This window comes from Cervus elaphus, chromosome 12 (assembly GCF_910594005.1).
Source record: "Cervus elaphus chromosome 12, mCerEla1.1, whole genome shotgun sequence".
In the NCBI taxonomy this organism is placed as follows: Eukaryota; Metazoa; Chordata; class Mammalia; order Artiodactyla; family Cervidae; genus Cervus; species Cervus elaphus.
Window position 1 is genome coordinate 85,757,950 of NC_057826.1, and position 18,987 is coordinate 85,776,936.

At 40.7% G+C, this 18,987-nt stretch overlaps 1 protein-coding gene across 1 annotated transcript in view; it reads right to left on the minus strand.

Moving 5' to 3' along the window:
• IQCH (IQ motif containing H) overlaps nucleotides 1-18,987 on the minus strand; it is a 225,111-nt gene that overhangs the window by 42,646 nt on the left and 163,478 nt on the right. Inside the window, exon 16 of the mRNA XM_043919837.1 lies at nucleotides 15,890-16,176. Within this exon, the coding sequence (XP_043775772.1) occupies nucleotides 15,890-16,176 (287 nt within the window). The remainder of the gene's footprint in view (nucleotides 1-15,889; nucleotides 16,177-18,987) is intronic.

The window sequence follows — 18,987 nt, forward strand, 5'->3', positions numbered from 1 at the left end:
TATAATGAAAGAGCTATATGAAGACAAAGAAATACTGTCCTTCAGTGCAGGCAAAAAGCCAAGGTTCCTACCATGATCAACAGAAGTCCTGTGTCACTTCCCAGAAACGTATGGGTAGAGCTTTAGGGCCCTGGGAAAAAAATCCCAATCGAGTGACTGCTGACAGAAAATCCCTCTGTAGTTTCATCTGCGTAAGTGGTTTTCAGTCCTGGCTTACCCGTCTGGGCTCTGCTGCTTACTTAGGGCTCTGCTCCCTCTGAGCTTCACCCCAGAGGCTGCTTTGACTGACATACCATTTGTCCCTAAGTTCAATTTCTAGCAAATGAAAGAAACTCATTATGGGAAGTATTTCCTTTTTTCCTTCCTCCTTTCCTCCCCCTGTCTGTCCATCTTTTCTTCTAAAAATTCAATGCACTTTCTTAACATATAGCTTACTCTCAGGAGAATGTACTTAGAGGGCTTGCAAATCATGGCAGATGTGTGAATTCTTAGTTTTAGCTCTATTTATATTTGATAATTATTTTATACAATCTTTAAGTCAGTTTGTAGGAAAAATTGTGAAATCACTTTCTTCATATTTCCCTCATCAACAAGTGAATAAAAAAACTTTTTCTCTGTATATATTTAAATCTGACATAGCATATTCTTTAGTATACCATATGTCTTTAACGTGAATAGAAGTCTTACAGTTATGTCTTTGAAACATGTCTTTTTTATATTGAGCCTCTTTAGAGCTGTCCTCTCATCCACACTTATACGCATGAGGGTAGGATTCCTGGTAGCTGACACAAGGGGTTCAAAGCCTGCTCCTTTCAGTGCTGAAAGACCTGCCGAAGAACCCAGTTGTCCTGCTTCCTGGTAACTGCCAATCCCATGTTCTTTTGGAGCTATATGTGACTCTTTCCTCTATAACTCCTCTGTATTTTCTGACAGTGTTCTCTCCATGGGAGGGGAATTCTGCTATTTGGACTTTTATTTTTTATTGGATCCTGACTGATTCTGGTCAAGTTTCAGTGGGTTGGCTTGATATTATTTACATAATTAAGACGTTTGTGAAGAAATTGGATAAGATTTAAAAAAACAGACATAAATAAGTAGAACTCTAGAGTGGGCTAGGAATGTGGTCTGTAGGGGAAGAATGAGTCCCTCAAAAAGTGAAGCCATTTCATTTATTTTAAGGGCTCGGAACGCTAAGCAACACAATGAGTCTTATGTATAAGAAAGCAAAATATATGTTTAAAGGAATATACATACTGTTAAAACAGCTCTATTTATGCAAAAGATTCATGTAACTTTATAAAGGTTTTCAGGGATTTTAAAGGATTTTAAGTGCTGTGTTAGACTGTACTAGTAACAGATGTTCAACGGCATGTTTAAGGTTTTGTTTTACTGAAAAAGCAATGGATTGCTTGATATTTTCTTTTAAAAAAACCATACCAAAGTCACCACATTTTAAGTATAGCTCAAATTCATTATTTCTAAAAAGCATAAATGATTGAAAATAACAGAAGGGCTCCTAAAAATAAATATTACTGTAGTGGAGCTAGAAGATTTTGTTTGCTAAATATTCCCTTCAGAGTCCCAGTCTCTTGTGTCACTTCTTGTTCTTTTTCTATGAAGACAGATGGTGTCAGTAATTGCCTATATATTTAATTAAGTTAAAAAGCTACAAAGTAAGGTTTTGGCAAAAAGAAAGATTTCATGATATGAGCAAAGAAAGCAAAAGGAAGCAAAAATTGGTAACATTAAGACACTATTCCTCGCCAGATACACATTTTGATATCATACGTGTTAGAATGTAAGATTGGATTTTGTAAACCTAATGATTAAAAAGAGGGCATTTATTCTGAAAGATAAAGCCCATAATAGAAATCTAGATGGCAGTTCTCTTACATTTCTGACCAGCTAGATGGGAACGTGTCTACTGTCAACATCGCCTCCAACCTTAGCCCAATATTCAGTGGTTATTCTAAATTCTTCTAACACTCATGTTTTTGCCTGGGATTTTTCATCCAGCAGGCTAATCATTGTGAAATTATTATGGAGGGAAAATCAGTAGCTACTTGTAGAAAGTGGTTTGGAAAGCTGACTTAACCATTCTTGTGGTGTCTGTTTTCAATGTTCCCATCCCGTGAATCCACCTTCTGGCTTAATGGCAATATGGCGCTCCCAGCTGTGGTGCTGTGTACAGGCTTGCTCATTTAAACTCTTAAAGCTTAAAAATGGCTACCACAACACTGATTTTATTCCATTTCCCTTAGTCATTAACATTTAATGATTACCTTATGTGCTGAGCACAAGGATGGAATATATTAAAAAAAATAGGAGATGTGTTTTCTGGCTTTAAACTGTTCAGCTCAATTCAACGAGCATATTGAGGATCTACAAGGGGAACATACATTTTCCTTGGTGATGGTGGCTGAGGAGCGGGGAGAGACTGACAAAGGAAGTCACCATCATCAATTCAGTGCAGCACCATGGGAAATAAACGCTGTGAGAAAAGGAATGTGCGCTCAGCAGGCGGCTAAATCATGGTTTGAACCCTGGAATTGCCACTCAGTTGCTGAGTGACCTTGAACATGTCATTCTAGCCTCAGTTTCCTCATTTGTAAATTAGGGATGAGAGTATTCTTTTCTACACATAAACTATATAATGTCAGAAGTGAAAGTGAAAGTTGCTCAGTTGTGACCGACTGTTTGCGACCCCATGAACTATACAGTCCATGGAATTCTCCAGGCCAGAATACTGGAGTGGGTAGCCTTTCCCTTCTCCAGGGGATCTTCCCAACCCAGGGATCCAACCCAGATCTCCTACATATAGGCAGATTCTTTACCAGCTGAGCCACCAAGGAAGCCCAAGAATACTGGAGTGGGTAGCCTATTCCTTCTCCAGTGGATCTTCCTGACCCAGGAATCAAACCAGGGTCTCCTGCATTGCAGGTGGATTCTTTACCAGCTGAGCTACCAGGGAAGCCCATATAATGTCTGGCACATGACAAAAATTCAATAGACAGTTGATATTACCATTCGTAATTATTCTAGCTGTCAGTACTGTACCTCAGCTCTGAGAAGCTAGAGAGTGAAGTGGCAATGAAGGGGGATTATTAAGGTGGGTTTTCATGAAGAGTTGGATTTTGAAACATGTTTTAAAAGAAAGGAAGCTGCATATTGAAAGAAAATAAGGAAAGGCCAATTGTAGGAATGAAGGTGGCATGTGGGAGGCAGGATGTTGCTGTTGTTGTCCAATCTCTAAGTCATGTCCGACTCTGCGAGCCCATGAACTGCAGCACGCCAGGCTCCTTTGTCCTCCACCATCTCCCAGAGCTTGCTCAAACTCCTGTCCATTGGGTTGGCGATACTATCCAACCAGCTCATCAACTGTAGCCCCCTTCTCCCTTTGTCTTCAATTTTTCCCAGCATCAGGGTCTTTTCCAATGAGTCGGATCATTGGAAGGCAGGATGAGAATGCATTTATTAAATATGGGAGCTACCAAGCAGGTCTAGTATATCTTGTCCTAGAGATACTCTGGACATGAGCAATGAGAAAAACACTTGGTACCACATTGTGGGAGAGGGATGGTTCAGGGCTGTGGTAAGAAATAGGTAAGGCTTAGAGCAAACTTCCCTGTACTTTGTCATCCCAACGACATGGTTCAGGTATAATAAAATGAAAATAAATGCTCTGGACTCTTTCAAAGGGGAAATTTTATCACGCAAAAAGTCATGACCACACAGCCCCTTCTCCCTTCCCTGCAGCCCCTCCCCTTTCTCATTCTGTCTTGAGATTCTGGGAATCTCTCCTTTCCCCAAGGGCGTCAGACAGAATGTGGACAAGCTGTGGGTAGGGTGATTCCCTGTCCCCTCCATGGTGGGTGGGTCGGCGTAGGTGAGTGTTGGGGCCGTGGGACGGTGATCACTGGTTTCTTTAGGGGATCTTCCCTGGTGGTTCAGTCGTTAAGACTCTGCACTTCCAATGTTGGGACTACAGGTTTAATCCCTGGTCAGGGAACCAAGATTCCACATGTGGCTGGCCACGGCCAAAAAAAAAAAAAAGCTGGTTTCTTTGGCTTCCCATGAGAGCCAGCTTCCAGAGGTCAGAGTGGTGGGTGGGAGGACTTTGCTTCTAATGTGGCTCTTTGCTTCCTCAGCCCACCTCACTCCTTCCTGCCAAAGCATCCTCCCACAGGTCAGGGGAGTATTTCATGCCCTCATAATGGGGGGCAGGGAAAGTCTTGACCACGCGTGACAGCTGGAAATAGGATAGGCCACTCAGCTACTATGATGCTGGTAGACAAACTGTACCTACATGTTTGTGGAGAATGTTTTGGTCTTTCTTAGCATCAGCAGGAAGACTTTTCGTTTCTCCCCACCTGCTGCCCTCCTGAGTCCTAAAGAACTGTAGCACCTCCTGAAAATTGCGGAATGCAGTGTGAGTGCCCACATTTGCCCTTCACTGGCAATGTTTTTGGTATTTAAAGTTAGTTAAAGACCTCCAAGTTCAGGGAGAAGTGTCTGGGTTTCATTCAAAAGGAAGCAAGAATCTCCATGATGAGAGTAGTCATCTAAAGAAGTCCCGGGTGGGACAACCAGATATAAACAGAAGACCTGGGTCTATTCTTTGTTGACCAACAAAAGTTCTATGCAGGAGCTGATGTTTAGGCTTGGGCTCAGTCTTCCTAAAGGTTAAGGCTTACAATGTAAGGAGGTTGAAAAAGTGAAAGTGAAAGTGAATTTGCTCAGTCCTGTCCGACTCTTTGCAACCCCATGGACTATAGCCTACCAGGCTCCTCCCTCCATGGGATTCTCCAGGCAAGAATACTGGAGTGGGTTGCCATTTCCTTCTCCAGAAGGTTAAGCCAACATTTAAGGACAATTACATATGGTAAGATTATATATAGCAAAGTTGGTCACTAGCTTACCTGCACTATCAGTGTTAAGAAACATAATTGTAATTTTCACTGTAAAAATTATTGTCATCATTGCTTTTGTGCTTACTGCAGAAGTCATGGTCATCACCATCATCATTACTATTACTTGTACATTACAGGTCTCTTTCAATGGTACAAAGATGTAGACCTTTCAAAGGGACAGGTCTTTTACTTTAATGCTTCAGAGCCCTTGGGATCTATTTTCCCTTCACTAGGTATTAACTTGTGATTTACAATGTGCCTATTATAGCATTTAAAAAACACTGAATAACAGGCACTTCTGTTTATACTAAAGGCCTATTAAATTTTAATTTGGATATACACTGTTAACCTTCTTACATATAAATAAAATACCTTCCCTAAAGAGGAAAAGTAAATCTCATTGAAGTCCCTTGGTGAATACCTTGTATATCTTGAAGAGAGAGATAGGGAGATCTTGCAAATGAGAGTACTAGGGGGGGACTCAGAGAGAAGTATTCATTCATTCATTTAATAAATATTTATTGTGGATCCATTATATGCTAGACATGGCGCTAGGTGCTGGGTATAGCAATGAAGAAGGAATTATGATATTTCTGTAGACCTTGGTTTTTCCACTCTCTGAAATAAATATATTCACTTTTGATGCTTATATATCACTTTGAGATGATAATGTTCACTGACTTTTAAAAATAATGCTAATTCAATTCAGATTCCATTCACAGTTTGAGAACCTGCTGAGGGCTCGGCTGACAGTTTTACATGTGATTATGCTGTTTGATTTAATAAGAACGGCACCTTGTATCTGCTCAGCCTCTCAGAACATCCTGTGGGAAGGAGGGCAGGCACTCACTATTTGTCAATGGAAACGTGAGGCTCAGAGAGGTCCAGTGAGTTGTCTCAACTATCACAACTGCTAAGTGTAAAGACTGGGGCCAGAACCCATCTATCATAATGAAAATATTTTCAGCTGTCTCTTTTTTTCTGTTCTAGGCTGATTCATTTGTATTTAGAAACTCAGAAACAGTTTTCAGAATACATGAGATACAATATGATGTATAATCTGACATACATCAGGCTCTCCATTTTTGTCTTTCCTCATAATTTGTAACAAAATTCTTTTCCTTCTGTAACTACCTTATGTATCTAGGAAGAGCCATTGTTAGGAGTCTGTAAATGTTTTCATCAAAGCTCTTTTTCAAAATTAGATGTCCTTTCTTTAAAAAGTTAATAACTATCAATGCTCATAACAGTGATAGCTATTTCAAAATTTGTGTGTTAGTTGCTCAGTCTTGTCTGACTCTTTGTGACACCATGGACTGTAACTTACCAGGCTCCTCTGTCCATAGAATTCTCCAGTCAAGAATACTGGAGTGGGTTGCCATTTCCTTCTCTAGGGTTCAAAAGTTTATAATAACCTAAAAACAAAGACGTTTTTAACCTAGGGATTTCAACAGAAAGCATCTTTGTCAATCTATTTGTTAGCAAGTTCATATAAAAGGAACTTGAGAGTGATATTTAGAGGAGTTCCCTTGCGGTCCATGGAGAGTGATGACATAAATGCATACTGCGCTGGTGGTAAAGAATCTGCCTGCCATCGCAGGAGACACAGGAAATGTGGGTTTGGTCCTTGTGCTGGAAGGATCCCCACTCCAGTATTCTGGCCTGGAGAAGTCCATGGACTATTCCAAGGAGTTGCAAAGAGTCGGACATAACTCAGTGACTTTCACTTTTCTCTTTTCACCTGGAGTAGGAAATGGCAACCACTTCAGTATTCTTTTTTTTTCTTTTTTATTTATTTTTATTAGTTGGAGGCTAATTACTTTACAATATTGTAGTGGTTTTTGCCATACATTGATATGAATCAGCCATGGATTTACATGCATTTTCCATCCCGATCCCCTCTCCTGCCTTCCTCCCCATCCGATCCCTCTGGGTCTTCCCAGTGCACCAGCCCTGAGCACTTGTCTCATGCATCCAACCTGGGCTGGTGATCTGTTTCACCCTTGATAGTATACTTGTTTATATGCTGTTCTCTCAGAACATCCCACCGTCGCCTTCTCCCACAGAGTCCAAAATTCTGTTCTGTACATCTGTGTCTCTTTTTCTGTTTTGCATATAGGGTTATCATTACCATCTTTTTAAATTCCATATATACGCATTAGTATACTGTATTGGTCTTTATCTTTCTGGCTTACTTCACTCTGTATGATGGGCTCCAGTTTCATCACAGCACTGTTTATAATAGCCAGGACATGGAAGCAACCTAGATGCCCATCAGCAGACGAATGGATAAGAAAGCTGTAGTACATATACACTATGGAATATTACTCAGCCATTAAAAAGAATTCCAGTATTCTTAGCTGGAAGATTCCATGGATAGATAAGCCTGGTGGGCTGCAGTCCATGGAAGTGCAAAGATTCGGACATGACTGAGCAACTGAGCACACACACGCAAGTCAGTAGTGATGTTTGTAAGACTTAGACCATCTTTTTTCCTATATGTGTTTTCTGCCTTCCTACCACCACCTTTCAGAGCATCTTTCCCACTTGGAATATACTCTTTCTAACCCTCCTTCAAGTTCTAACTGTCTTTCAGCTCAAACCCCACCTACTCTGTAAAAACATTTTTTGATTGCTCCAAACAGAAGGCAATTAAACTGGCATTGCCTTTTTTATGTCTCTTTTATTGTTCTATGTAGTTGTCACCTAAGATTTTTCTTGTAATCCATTTTTCAAGCCTTTCTCCCCAGTTAGATTGCCCTTACTCCCCAAGGGCAGGCACTTTTACTTCTTTTGCATCTTTGCAGCCTCTCTTGCTCCTACCATAATATCTTGGACATACTAGATGCTCAATAAACAACTTGTTCTTTCCTTAGAATTTCCCAAAAGTGGAATATAAGTAAGTTCAGCAGATCTGAGTGTTCAAGAAGTTCCCAAAGTCCATTAATCAAGTGGCTATCATGTAACTGTCATTGTGTAAGACATCAAGAAGAGTGCACTTTCTAGAGGATTTACAAATCTCATGGAGGTAATGTTTATGGCTAAGAACCAGTAAGAGGATAAATCATTTGTGGGCTTGTGTATCAGATGGAATTGGCTGATGGATGCATGTTCCTTCAGCATCCAGCATAGGGACTGAGTAGACCCTGGGAAGGCATTTGTTCAATGAACATGTTAGTGTCTTTTCAATTTGAAGTCTTTGGCAGGAGCTTCATGTCCCTCCTGGAAACCAGTAGACATTGCCTATCAAGGACTCTGGGTCCAGGGCCCATTGGGATATGGAAATAGCTTTCACTGCTCTCCATTTAAGGGTTGGATTCCTCTTCTCATCTGCATGTGGGAAGTCCAGATCTCCAAAATGGCTACCTTATAACTCCATGTATTCTGCACAGAGTCTCCTGGACTCTCCCCATTCCTAGGGTACTGGAATCTTGGACATAGTCTACTAAGTGGACATAGGTAGTTTTGCACTATCCTCTCACCAGCTCCATTTCCCAGGGATTGGCTCTTTTCCTTTTATTCCCAATGACCCTGTGTCCTGTATGATGTTAACAATATTTAAACATTACATTTCCCAAATTCTTCTTCCATTCTGCTACCCTAGATTGGGACATTCTCATCTCAAGTCTGGGTAGGATTTTCCACTCTCTTCTGGATTGATTCACAACTGTGGGCCTGTCCTTGGTGCACCATTGTGATTTTATCTATTCTTCCTTGACTCCCAGTCCCCTCTGCTCTTATTAGGACAGCATGGTATGTTATATTATGGAGGCCTGGCTGGAGCCAAAGAGCAAGAGTTTGAGATGGATTCAGTCATTTCAGCTTTCTGTCTCCCACCTTGATTGCAAGACATATGTGGATGTAAGATCATGTATGTGCTTTATAATTATCATTGTTTATGATTATCATTACATATATTTTTTTTCTGACTACAAATACATGCTTACTTTTGAGAATGCAAAGGCAGAAGCATAAGGAGCAAAACAGAAAAAGTTCTTTGTATCAGTTTCCTATTGCTGCTGTAACAAACTGCTGGACGTTTAGTAACTTAAAGGGTCAAAAATGAGAAGTCCCACTGAGCTTAAGTCATGGTGTCAGGGGGGCTTCATTCCCTCTGGAGGATCTAAAGGAGTATTTGTTTTCTTGCTTTTTCTAGCTTCTAGAGGCCACCGGCATTCCTTGGCTCATGGTCACTTCCTCCATTTTCAAAGTCAGCAAAACCCTTGTGATTACACTGTCCCCTGCATAATCCAAGATAATCTTTCTATCTCAAGATTATTAAATTAATTACTAATACATGTCCATGTTACCATGTGTGGTAATCTTCACCAGTTTCAGGGATTAGGACATGAGCATCTTTGCCAGGTCATTACTTTGCCTATCATACCCTCAATTCTTTGATCCAGAAATAATGACTTGTAACATCTTGGCGTATTTCTTTAGGTTCTTTTTGTTTTGCATATATTAATGTATGTTTTTTATTTTAATAAAATTGTTATCATATTACATATGTTGTTTGTTTTTCTATTTTTAAAAAATTTACTTATTTTTGGCTGTATCAGGTCTTCACTGCTGCATGGGCTTTTCTCTAGTTGGAGCGAGTGGGGGCTACTCTTCAATGCATTGCACAGGCTTCTTACCGCAGTGGCGTCTTTTGTTGTGGGGCACAGGCTCAAGGGCACCACGCCTCAGGAGTTGCGGCACGTGGGCTCGTGATGCGGTTCCTGGGCTCTAGAGCACAGGCTCAGTAGTTGTGTCACATGGGCTTGGTTGCTCTAAGGCATGTGCGATCTTCCGGGACCAGGGACCAAACTCGAATCTCCTGCATTGGTGGGTGGATTCTTTACCACAGAGCCACCAGGGAAGCCCCTATTTTTCTTTTTTTTTTTTTTAATTTTTTTTGTCTGTGCCAGGTCTTTCGTTGCAGCATATGGGATCTAGCTCCCTGACCAGTGATCAAACCTGGCAGTCCTGGGTGTTCATTGGAAGGACTGATGTTGAAGCTGAAACTCCAGTACTTTTGCCACCTGATGCAGAGAGCTGACTCATTGGCAAAGACCCTGATGCTGGGAAAGATTGAGGGCAGGAGGAGAAGGGGATGACAGAGGATGAGACAGATGGATGGTGACTCAATGGACATGAGTCTTGGTGAACTCTGGGAGTTGGTGATGGACAGGGAGGCCTGGCATGCTGCAGTTCATGGGGTCATAAAGAGTCAGACATGACTGAGCGACTGAACTGAACTGAACTGAACCCTGCATTGGAAGTGCAGAATCTTAGCCACTGGACCACCTGGGAAGCCCCACATATATTCTTATATAATCTGTATTTTACCATTCCACTGTTTATGAATAGTCTCCTGTAAATATTTTTCAAAACTTTGAATTTTATTGTCTTCCTAGCACTTGATTCTTTTCATCTATCATAATTTCTTTAACAAATTCTCTATTATTAGAATTTAATCTATTTGAAGTTTTTTTACTTCCCTTAACAATGTGATTAATACATATGATGTAAGTTTTTTTCTTATTTCCTTATGATGTTTCTAAAAAGTGGATCCTTACTATTATTACTAGAACTTTAATACAAAGGCACTATGAAAATACTATTGAAATAAATAATCTTTGAACTCAGAAGTCAAGCTAACCAACTCATTTTATAGCTGATAAAACTGAAGATGATAGAAAATGATAAGCTCAAGGTAACACAGTAATTTAGAAAAGGAGTTAGATTTGACTATTTGAAGTTTTAGTTTGATGAAGAGCATTACAAATAAACTTAAAGCACAAATGACAAGGTTCATTATCCAATTACAGATGTGGTAGGTGAAGAAGGTAACAGAATTAGTTGGGAGACTGGTTAGATTGAAGCAATAAATAAATTGACTGAGGAAATAAGTAAATACATTGAAGATAAAAGACTCAGGTTTCTTACTGTTGGAGAAGATATTTGTTTGTAAGTGTGGAAAAACAGAAGTCTAGAATAATCTTGAAGTGTCAGATTAGAATTAGAGATATTGGCAGGAATGCATGGTTTTAAAATATATATCCTGAGAGATACAGAAATGGTCATAGATGCATGTATATATATATATGTATATATATATGTATGTATATATACATACAATACACACACATACACATATGTGTATGTGTGTGTATTGTATGTATATATAATACATATATGTCTTAGCTCTGTCCACTGAGAGAGGCCAGAAGCAATGACACTCCAGTAGCAATGATGGCACTAACATCCCAGACCTTAATTTAATATCATCCTCCTCTAAAGTGACTCAAAGCTGTTGGGTTGATTCTAAGTCTAGGTCAGAAAAAATGTAAAATGAATCTGGACCATCTCATTGTGCAAGAAAGTAAGACAACACTCAAAGAATGATGAGGACACATCAAAAGAACCACTCTAAAGACTCTCCTACTAGACAAATCTGGGACAACTTGAGCATCAAAATGATGAAAGTAAAAAAAAAAAAAAAATGATGAAAGTGTCAAAATATAACTAACTGAAGAGACTAGAAAATTACAAGTTCAAACTGGTATAAAAATTAATACATACACGCTTACATATATAAATAAAAGATGGAAAAGGAAAAATTCTTCTTTGCAGTAGATTTCCAACTAATCTATATAGAAAGAATGATTGAAACAGAAAATTACCAGTGTCATCATGGTGGCTGAACCAGGAGAAAGTTGGCAATGGATACTAAGTTTTGTCGGAAATTTGATGAGGAATAAGATATTATTCCTTGAAACACCTTTTCACAAAATATTACTAATCAATTACAAAGAAAAAACAGTGATTTTATGGTGGAGAAACATGACTGGAAAAAAGCCACAAGTGACAGGTGGAGAAGGTATCTGTAACCTGTATAAAAGTCAAAGAGTAACAGTTTCTTATGTGCTGTGTGCTGTGCTTAGTCACTCAGTCCTGTCCTACTCTTTGCAGCCCCATGGACTGTAGCCTGCCGGGCTCCTCTGTCCATGGGGATTCTCCAGGCAAGAATTCTGAAGTGGGTTGCCATGTCCTTCTCCAGGGGATCTTCTCAACCCAGGGATTGAACCCAAGTCCTGCATTGTAGGCAGATTCTTTACCATCTTAGCCACCAGGGAAGCAATTTCTCATATACAAAGAATTTCTACAAATCAGCATTTGTATTATAGTTCAATGTAAAAGGGGCAAAAGATATGATAAGGCAATTAAGACAAGATATATAAATACCCAACAGACATAGTAAAGATGTTCATCCTCACTAATAATGAAAGAAATACTGAAGAAAACAAGATGTCATTTTTTTCCCCTGTTAGACTGGCAAAAAAATGACAAATTGCTAATATGCCAATCTCTTCACTAGCACCACAATGCAGCTGAGTTAGAAGAGAAAATAAAATGCTTTCCAAACTGATGTCACTTGCAAAATGGCAAGAGTAGATACCAGTGATTTTTCAAATAATCTGTTACATACAGAGAGTTAGCATACATCCCTTGCTAGTGTAGAAACTCCTTTCTGTGGGCTCACTGAGAGCTTCTTCCAGTGTTCTAGTGAAAATTGTTACACAAATGACTGTACACCAAAGTATTAACAGGAAGAGACAAGGTAAAGTATTAGTATGATAAGATCAGACAATCTTGGATAAATATTTCTTTATCCCACCCATCAATTAATTTTTGAGCTCTTCTCTAAAAGCCTCAACAACATCATGCAACATCTGCTAGAACACCTCTATCGTTCATTCATTCAACAAATAATTTACTGAACACCTACTTTGTGCCAGGTCAGAGGTAGGCTGAGAACTAAGCAGCAAGCAAAAAGAGATAAAATATATCTCCTCAGGGAGCTTATACTATACAGGGGGAGACAGCATTAATCAGATAATCATGTAAATAACTGTAAGTTGTAACAAAAGCACGTGGTATAAAGGAGAGATGCACGATGATATGAGAATCTAAAACAGGGGAGTTTGACTTTGTCAGGAAGTCTGGGGGAGGCTTCCCTAAGAAAGCGTGGTTGAGTTGCACTATGATGGATGAGAAGGTTACCTAGAAGAGGCAAGAGCATTTCAGGCGAGGGGTGGCATGTGTAAAGAGAAGCTCTGTGGCAGGAGGTAGTATGATGAGTAACGGGTTGGAAAAGAGAAATAGAGGGGAAGCTGGCATGAGCAAAGGATGTTAAGGCACATGGGGCCAGCCCTGTGAAGGGTGGGACCTCTGTCCCCGAAGCTGGGAAGGGCTGTAAGCCCTGGAACAGGACTAGCTCAGTGTTTGAAGACGATACCCCTCACTGCCATGGGTGCAATTCTCTCTACATCAAACTTAAATGAATAAAAACCATGGTCAACTGTCCGCACAGTTCCATCCTCCCTACTGCTCCAGGGATCATAGATTTGATCTTTGTTTCTCATGACAGACATTTGGAGGGGAAATCCTCTCCTGCTTTTCCCCTTGATTCCTTGTCACCTAGCTCTTTTCCAGAGGGTATTGTTCCTGTCCTCCCTCCATCCCATGCTGATTCCCGAATGCCTTTCCATTTGTCCTTTTCTCTCTCCATGTGTGGGCCTGAGAAAGGAATGCAAAACCAGTGGAGGGTTCAGGAAGGCAAATGGAAAATGATTATTAAACAAGCTGAAAACTACTGCTCAAAACATAAACACAAAATGCTTTGGAACTATCATCTGACTGAAATGGAGAACTGTAAAACTGAGAGTAATAAAACAACTGAAGTTTATTTACAATGTTGGCTGGGCAGAGGGTATCAGGAGAGGGAAAGCAGGAGGTCATTCCATCCTTTAGACTGAGTTGTGGTCACTGACACTAATGCAAGAGGAACTGAACATTTTGCAAAATGAGTCTTGTGAAGTAGTAGTGAATTTAAACATTATAATTTCTGGGGCAGGGGGAGAAGGGGGCAAAACAAAACAGGTTAAAAGTTATCTAGAATTACTGTACATCAGAGGCACACCTGGACAGATGCAGAATCTCATGGATGAAATATTGAATAAGTAAAAGCATGTTATAGTAGAATACATAGGACGTTATGATCTAAAAAATTTTAAAACAAGCAAAATTAAGCTATATATTAAATATGTAAATCCATTACACTTGCAAACTGCCTTCACTGATCAAGGTCATTTTAGTTGTTGCTATATAAAGAAAAGTGTGTGTCCTCCAAGCGTACTTAGCCTAAACAATATGTTTGCCTGAGCTGTTTCTCAGAGACTTGGAGTCAGCTGTGTCTAATTCAAGCTGAGCTTGTTAACACTGGGTAGGACCACTGACCCTCCAGCTGGGCAGCCCGAGTGTCAGCTTGGTGATCTTTTGACATCAGAGGCCAAAAATTTACCCTTGGATAATGACAAGTGCTCCATTTTAACACGCCCCCTCTACGTCTACCTGCCAATGCAGGAGACGCAAGAGATACGAGTTCAATTCCTGGGTCTGGAAGATTCCCTGGAGTAGGAGATGGCAACTCACTCTACTATTCTTGCCTGAAAAATTCCAAGGATGGAGGAGCCAGGAGGGCTATAGCCCATGGGGTCACAAAGAGTCAGGCATGACTGAGCACGTTCCCATGAAGAAGCCTGTTGCTTAGTAGTTACTCCTGTGCAGAATGACTCCCTCACCTTTTTCTCATTTCCAATCACCTGTTCCCATCCTTCCCAAGCCTAAGACCACCCTGTTCCTTTATCCCATAAATATCTCAAGCCCTTTGAGGCAGGTTTGAGACTTGTTCTCTGTTCTCCTTGCTTGGCTGCCTTGTGAATAGACCCTTTTTTTTGCTGACATCAGTATTTCAGCATTTTGGCTTGATGCATGTCAGGCAAATGAACCTGGATGAATAACATTCATGTGCACTAGAAAGCATAAAGATATAGAAAAGAATATAAGTCCCAATTACAAGATGATGGATACCTCTGGGAGGAGGAAGGGCCATGTGAGGGGGACTGGCAAGGAGTACACAGAACTGGAGGTGGTCTTGGTTCATTATATCAGTATTTAAGCCTTCTTATATTTATGCATATTTTCCAGTAATTTTTAATAAGAAAAAATTGACCACCTAAGTTGCTAGTGGACTACTGATAAGAAAAAGGAACAGAAATAAGAACTCTTTCCTCTTTTCTAGTGATTGACTCTCTATTTAAGAACAGATTCTAGAAAGGTTCCCCCCCTGGATGGCATGGAATAGTCTCATGATAAGATACAGACAGAGCATTAGTGGGCAGCACTCAGACCCCATCAGCATAAGTTGCAGTGATTTAAACTCCAGCTGTACTGAATGAGGAGACCCTGGGGTATTGGCAGAACTAGCCTGAAACTGGACCTATACTGCTTCTAACAAGAAACCGAGTTGTTTTTCAGAGACAAGAGAACAAAACCACAAGTCATACAGCCAAAATATGCACAGAGGAGAAAATTTTGACCTCAGACAATACCCAAAAGCAAAGTTTCTCCTTCCACAGAATCAAAGGACTGGGACAAGACTGGAGCCTGATTGCCGGAGCCCTTTCTGAAGCAATGGGTCTGCCGTCCCAGAGGAGCTGCTGCTCAAGTCCCCTTCACCACACCTCATTATAAATGGCTGAGTCCCAAAGCCTTTCAGTGAAAACCTGCCCTGTACCAACGCTCTTACCCTAAAAGCCTGACCAAACCCCAGATCAGGGAAGATGCAGATGTGAACCATACCTCCTGTCTCCTTGCCAGCTGACCTCGAAATAAAATCTTTTCTCAAAAGCTGTGCCATAGTATTGGCTGCTGTGCCCATTGGGCAATGAACCCTTTGCTTGGTAACACTGGTCCCATCTTTACAGCCATAAAGTACGATCTCACCCAAACTAGCATGGACCATATACAATCAGCTCATCAGAAGAAGCGAATCTTGGAGGCTCCCTCACAGTCCCTGTGGGATGAGCATGGATGGTACTGGAGTCTGTACATATTTCAGTATTTCACATGGCATCAAGTCGACTCACCTGCTGCTCCATGGTGCTCGGATCAATAAAAGTCACCAGGTCTACGGAAAAGTGACCAATCACGTTTTCCATTTTACAAGCCTTCCCAATTTGAAGGCACAAAGAACTGAGCACTTGGGGATCCACGGAGGTCTGAGGCATGGTGGTCCCAGAGGAGATGAACGGGCCTTCAGCATGAAACTGGTCGCCTGTTGACAGCAGCCTGATTTCTCCATTGGGTTCTATCAGCATGTCCACCGTCACGTTGGTAACACTCTCTGAAGGTGGGTACGCTTCAATCACGCCTCCTGGGGGGAAACGCATGGAGTGGGTAAAAGGACACACCCACGTGGACTGTGCCCATTAATACAGCAAGAGGAAAAAACCCAGGCTTTGGCAGAGGGACTCAGGCTCAGAGCCTGCATCTGCCATGTCTTGTGAGACTTTGGGCAAGTAGCTTCAATTCTATAAATTTATTTTCCGTCATTTCTAAAATCGGCATAATAAGACCTATCTCACCAGACTGTTGTGAATTTTCGTGATCTATAGTATTTAGTCCAATGCTTGGTGTGTAGTTGGACTCAATGAGTGGTGGTTTTGATCCTAACTAGGAAGACACTGTAAAGATCATCAAGCCTATGCCCATTCATTATAAAGGATGAACCTGAGGTCTATAGCAAATCCCTCAGGGGGAATTAACTGCCCACAGGCCACAGTTTGCACCTTGAGGACCACAGCGCTTCCTGTTCCATAAGAGGATACTGACATAAGTGTCCACTTCCACAAGAGGACACTGACCATTATGTCAGCCAAAGGACTTCTATATATAGCTGGTCTGTTTTAAAATATGGAGCCAGAAAATGCTGCCATTCTTGAGAAACAGGTAAGCTTGCTCCATGCTGATATGGGAGCTTTATAATTTATCTTATTTCACCTTCTACTCTGAATAACCAAAATCACAGAGGCAAATTTGATGTTCATTGCAACAAATTTGTTGTTTAGATGCTAAACTAAATCGACTCTGCAGTCACATGGACTGGAGCCCGCCAGGCTCCTCTGTCCATGGGATTCTCCAGGTAAGAATACTGGAGTGGGGCTGCTATTTCCTATTCCAGGGGATCTTCCCAACCCAGTGGTCAAACCTGCATCCCCTGTATTGGCAGGCAGATTCTTTACCACTGCACCACCTGGGAACCCTGCCCACAAAATTTACATGGCCCTATTTTCTGTCTTTAGGCCTAACCTGTAAATCTTACTGTATATATCCCTTTTATAGAAAAAAACTGAATATTATTTGTGAAGAATTATATAACATAATTTAAAAGTATTCCTAGACAAGGCAGCCTCTGGAGCCCAACAGTATTAAGATAAATTTGACGTGTATTTTGGGAATTTGCTGGGAGGTGACCTATGCTCACAGGCTTTGAACAGCATATATGGTTAAATCCTGAGATTTAAAAATGTCTCAAATGCAGCTATCTGTTACTTTATACAAAAGGTTCTTTCCTTAAATGTCTATAAATGTGGTTGAAGCTTGTCCTAAAGAAAACTGAGTTTCAGAAGGAAAGCTAATTCATCTTCTTGGTTGGTTTGAGATATGCTTTTTTTCAAATGAAGTTTTCGAGTGTGTGCTGTACCTAAATACTTGCTGGAGATTTAGCAAGGTAAAAGTAACAAAACAATAATAACACAATGCACAAAAGCAAGCAAAAACCTATTGAGTCTCTCTGATTCAGAAAACTTTGTGGCTTTCACTATCACCTACATTTTGAAAGATGATGCTCCAGTGAAAACAGGTTGTCCTTTATAGGTACAAGGTTATTTTACTTCGAAGTAGCTTATTTGTACTGTCGTCTCAGTATTAGGACCACAGTCTTTTCAGTGTTTATTTTTTTCCTTTCAAAGTAATTAATCCCCCCCTTTTTATTTAATTTTTTTCATTTATTTTTATTAGTTGGAGGCTAATTACTTTACAATATTACAGTGGTTTTTGTCATACATTGACATGAATCAGCCATGGATTTACATGTATTCCCCATCCTGATCCCCCCTCCCACCTCCCTCTCTACCGGATCACTCTGGGTCTTCCCAGTGCACCAGGCCCGAGCACTTGTCTCATACATCCCACCTGGGCTGGCGATCTGTTTCACCATAGATAATATACATGCTGTTCTCTCGAAACATCCCACCCTCGCCTTCTCCCACAGAGTCCAAAAGTCTGTTCTGTATATCTGTGTCTCTTTTTCTGTTTTGCATATAGGGTTATCATTATCATCTTTCTAAATTCCATATATATGTGTTAGTATGCTGTAATGTTCTTTATCTTTCTGGCTTACTTCACTCTGTATAACGGGCTCCAGTTTCATCATCTCATTAGAACTGATTCAAATGAATTCTTTTTAATGGCTGTGTAATATTCCATGGTGTATATGTACCACAGCTTCCTTATCCATTCGTCTGCTGATGGGCATCTAGGTTGCTTCCATGTCCTGGCTATTATAAACAGTGCTGCGATGAACACTGGGGTGCATGTGTCTCTTTCAGATCTGGTTTCCTCAGTGTGTATGCCCAGAAGTGGGATTGCTGAATCCCCCCCTTTTTAAAAACGTATTGCCTTTGATATAATGCTTTGACAATGTAGAAATCAAATCTGTAGCACATTTTGTGACTATAAGCACACTTCAGAGAGTAGAAATGAAATGAAACAGGCAACAGGGAAGATGGCAGGAGATGGCGGCCTTAGGGTCAGGAAACCTGGGTGGGCAGCCTCGCTCAGCCAGTAATCATTTTATGCAGGGCCTGCTGTAGGCTCTGGGCTCAGAGCTGGGAATAGGTTTGAACACACGTGACTCCCCAGAACCAGATTTCTGAGACGTGCTAGAATTGTGGGCTCTAACTGCATTCCCACTCACCATGCACTTGTTGTGTGATTTTGTCCTAGTCACTTCCTAGCGTTAAGCCTGTTTCTTTGACTACCAAAGTGTCTCAATAAAACTTGTTCTTCCTCCTATAAATAAGTATTGTGCTTACAACATGGCTGAACTAGAGGAAGAAAGCAAAGAAATGACAGAGGCTGAGGCAAAGCCTAAGCTTGTGGTTGTACAGCTCATATGAGACAG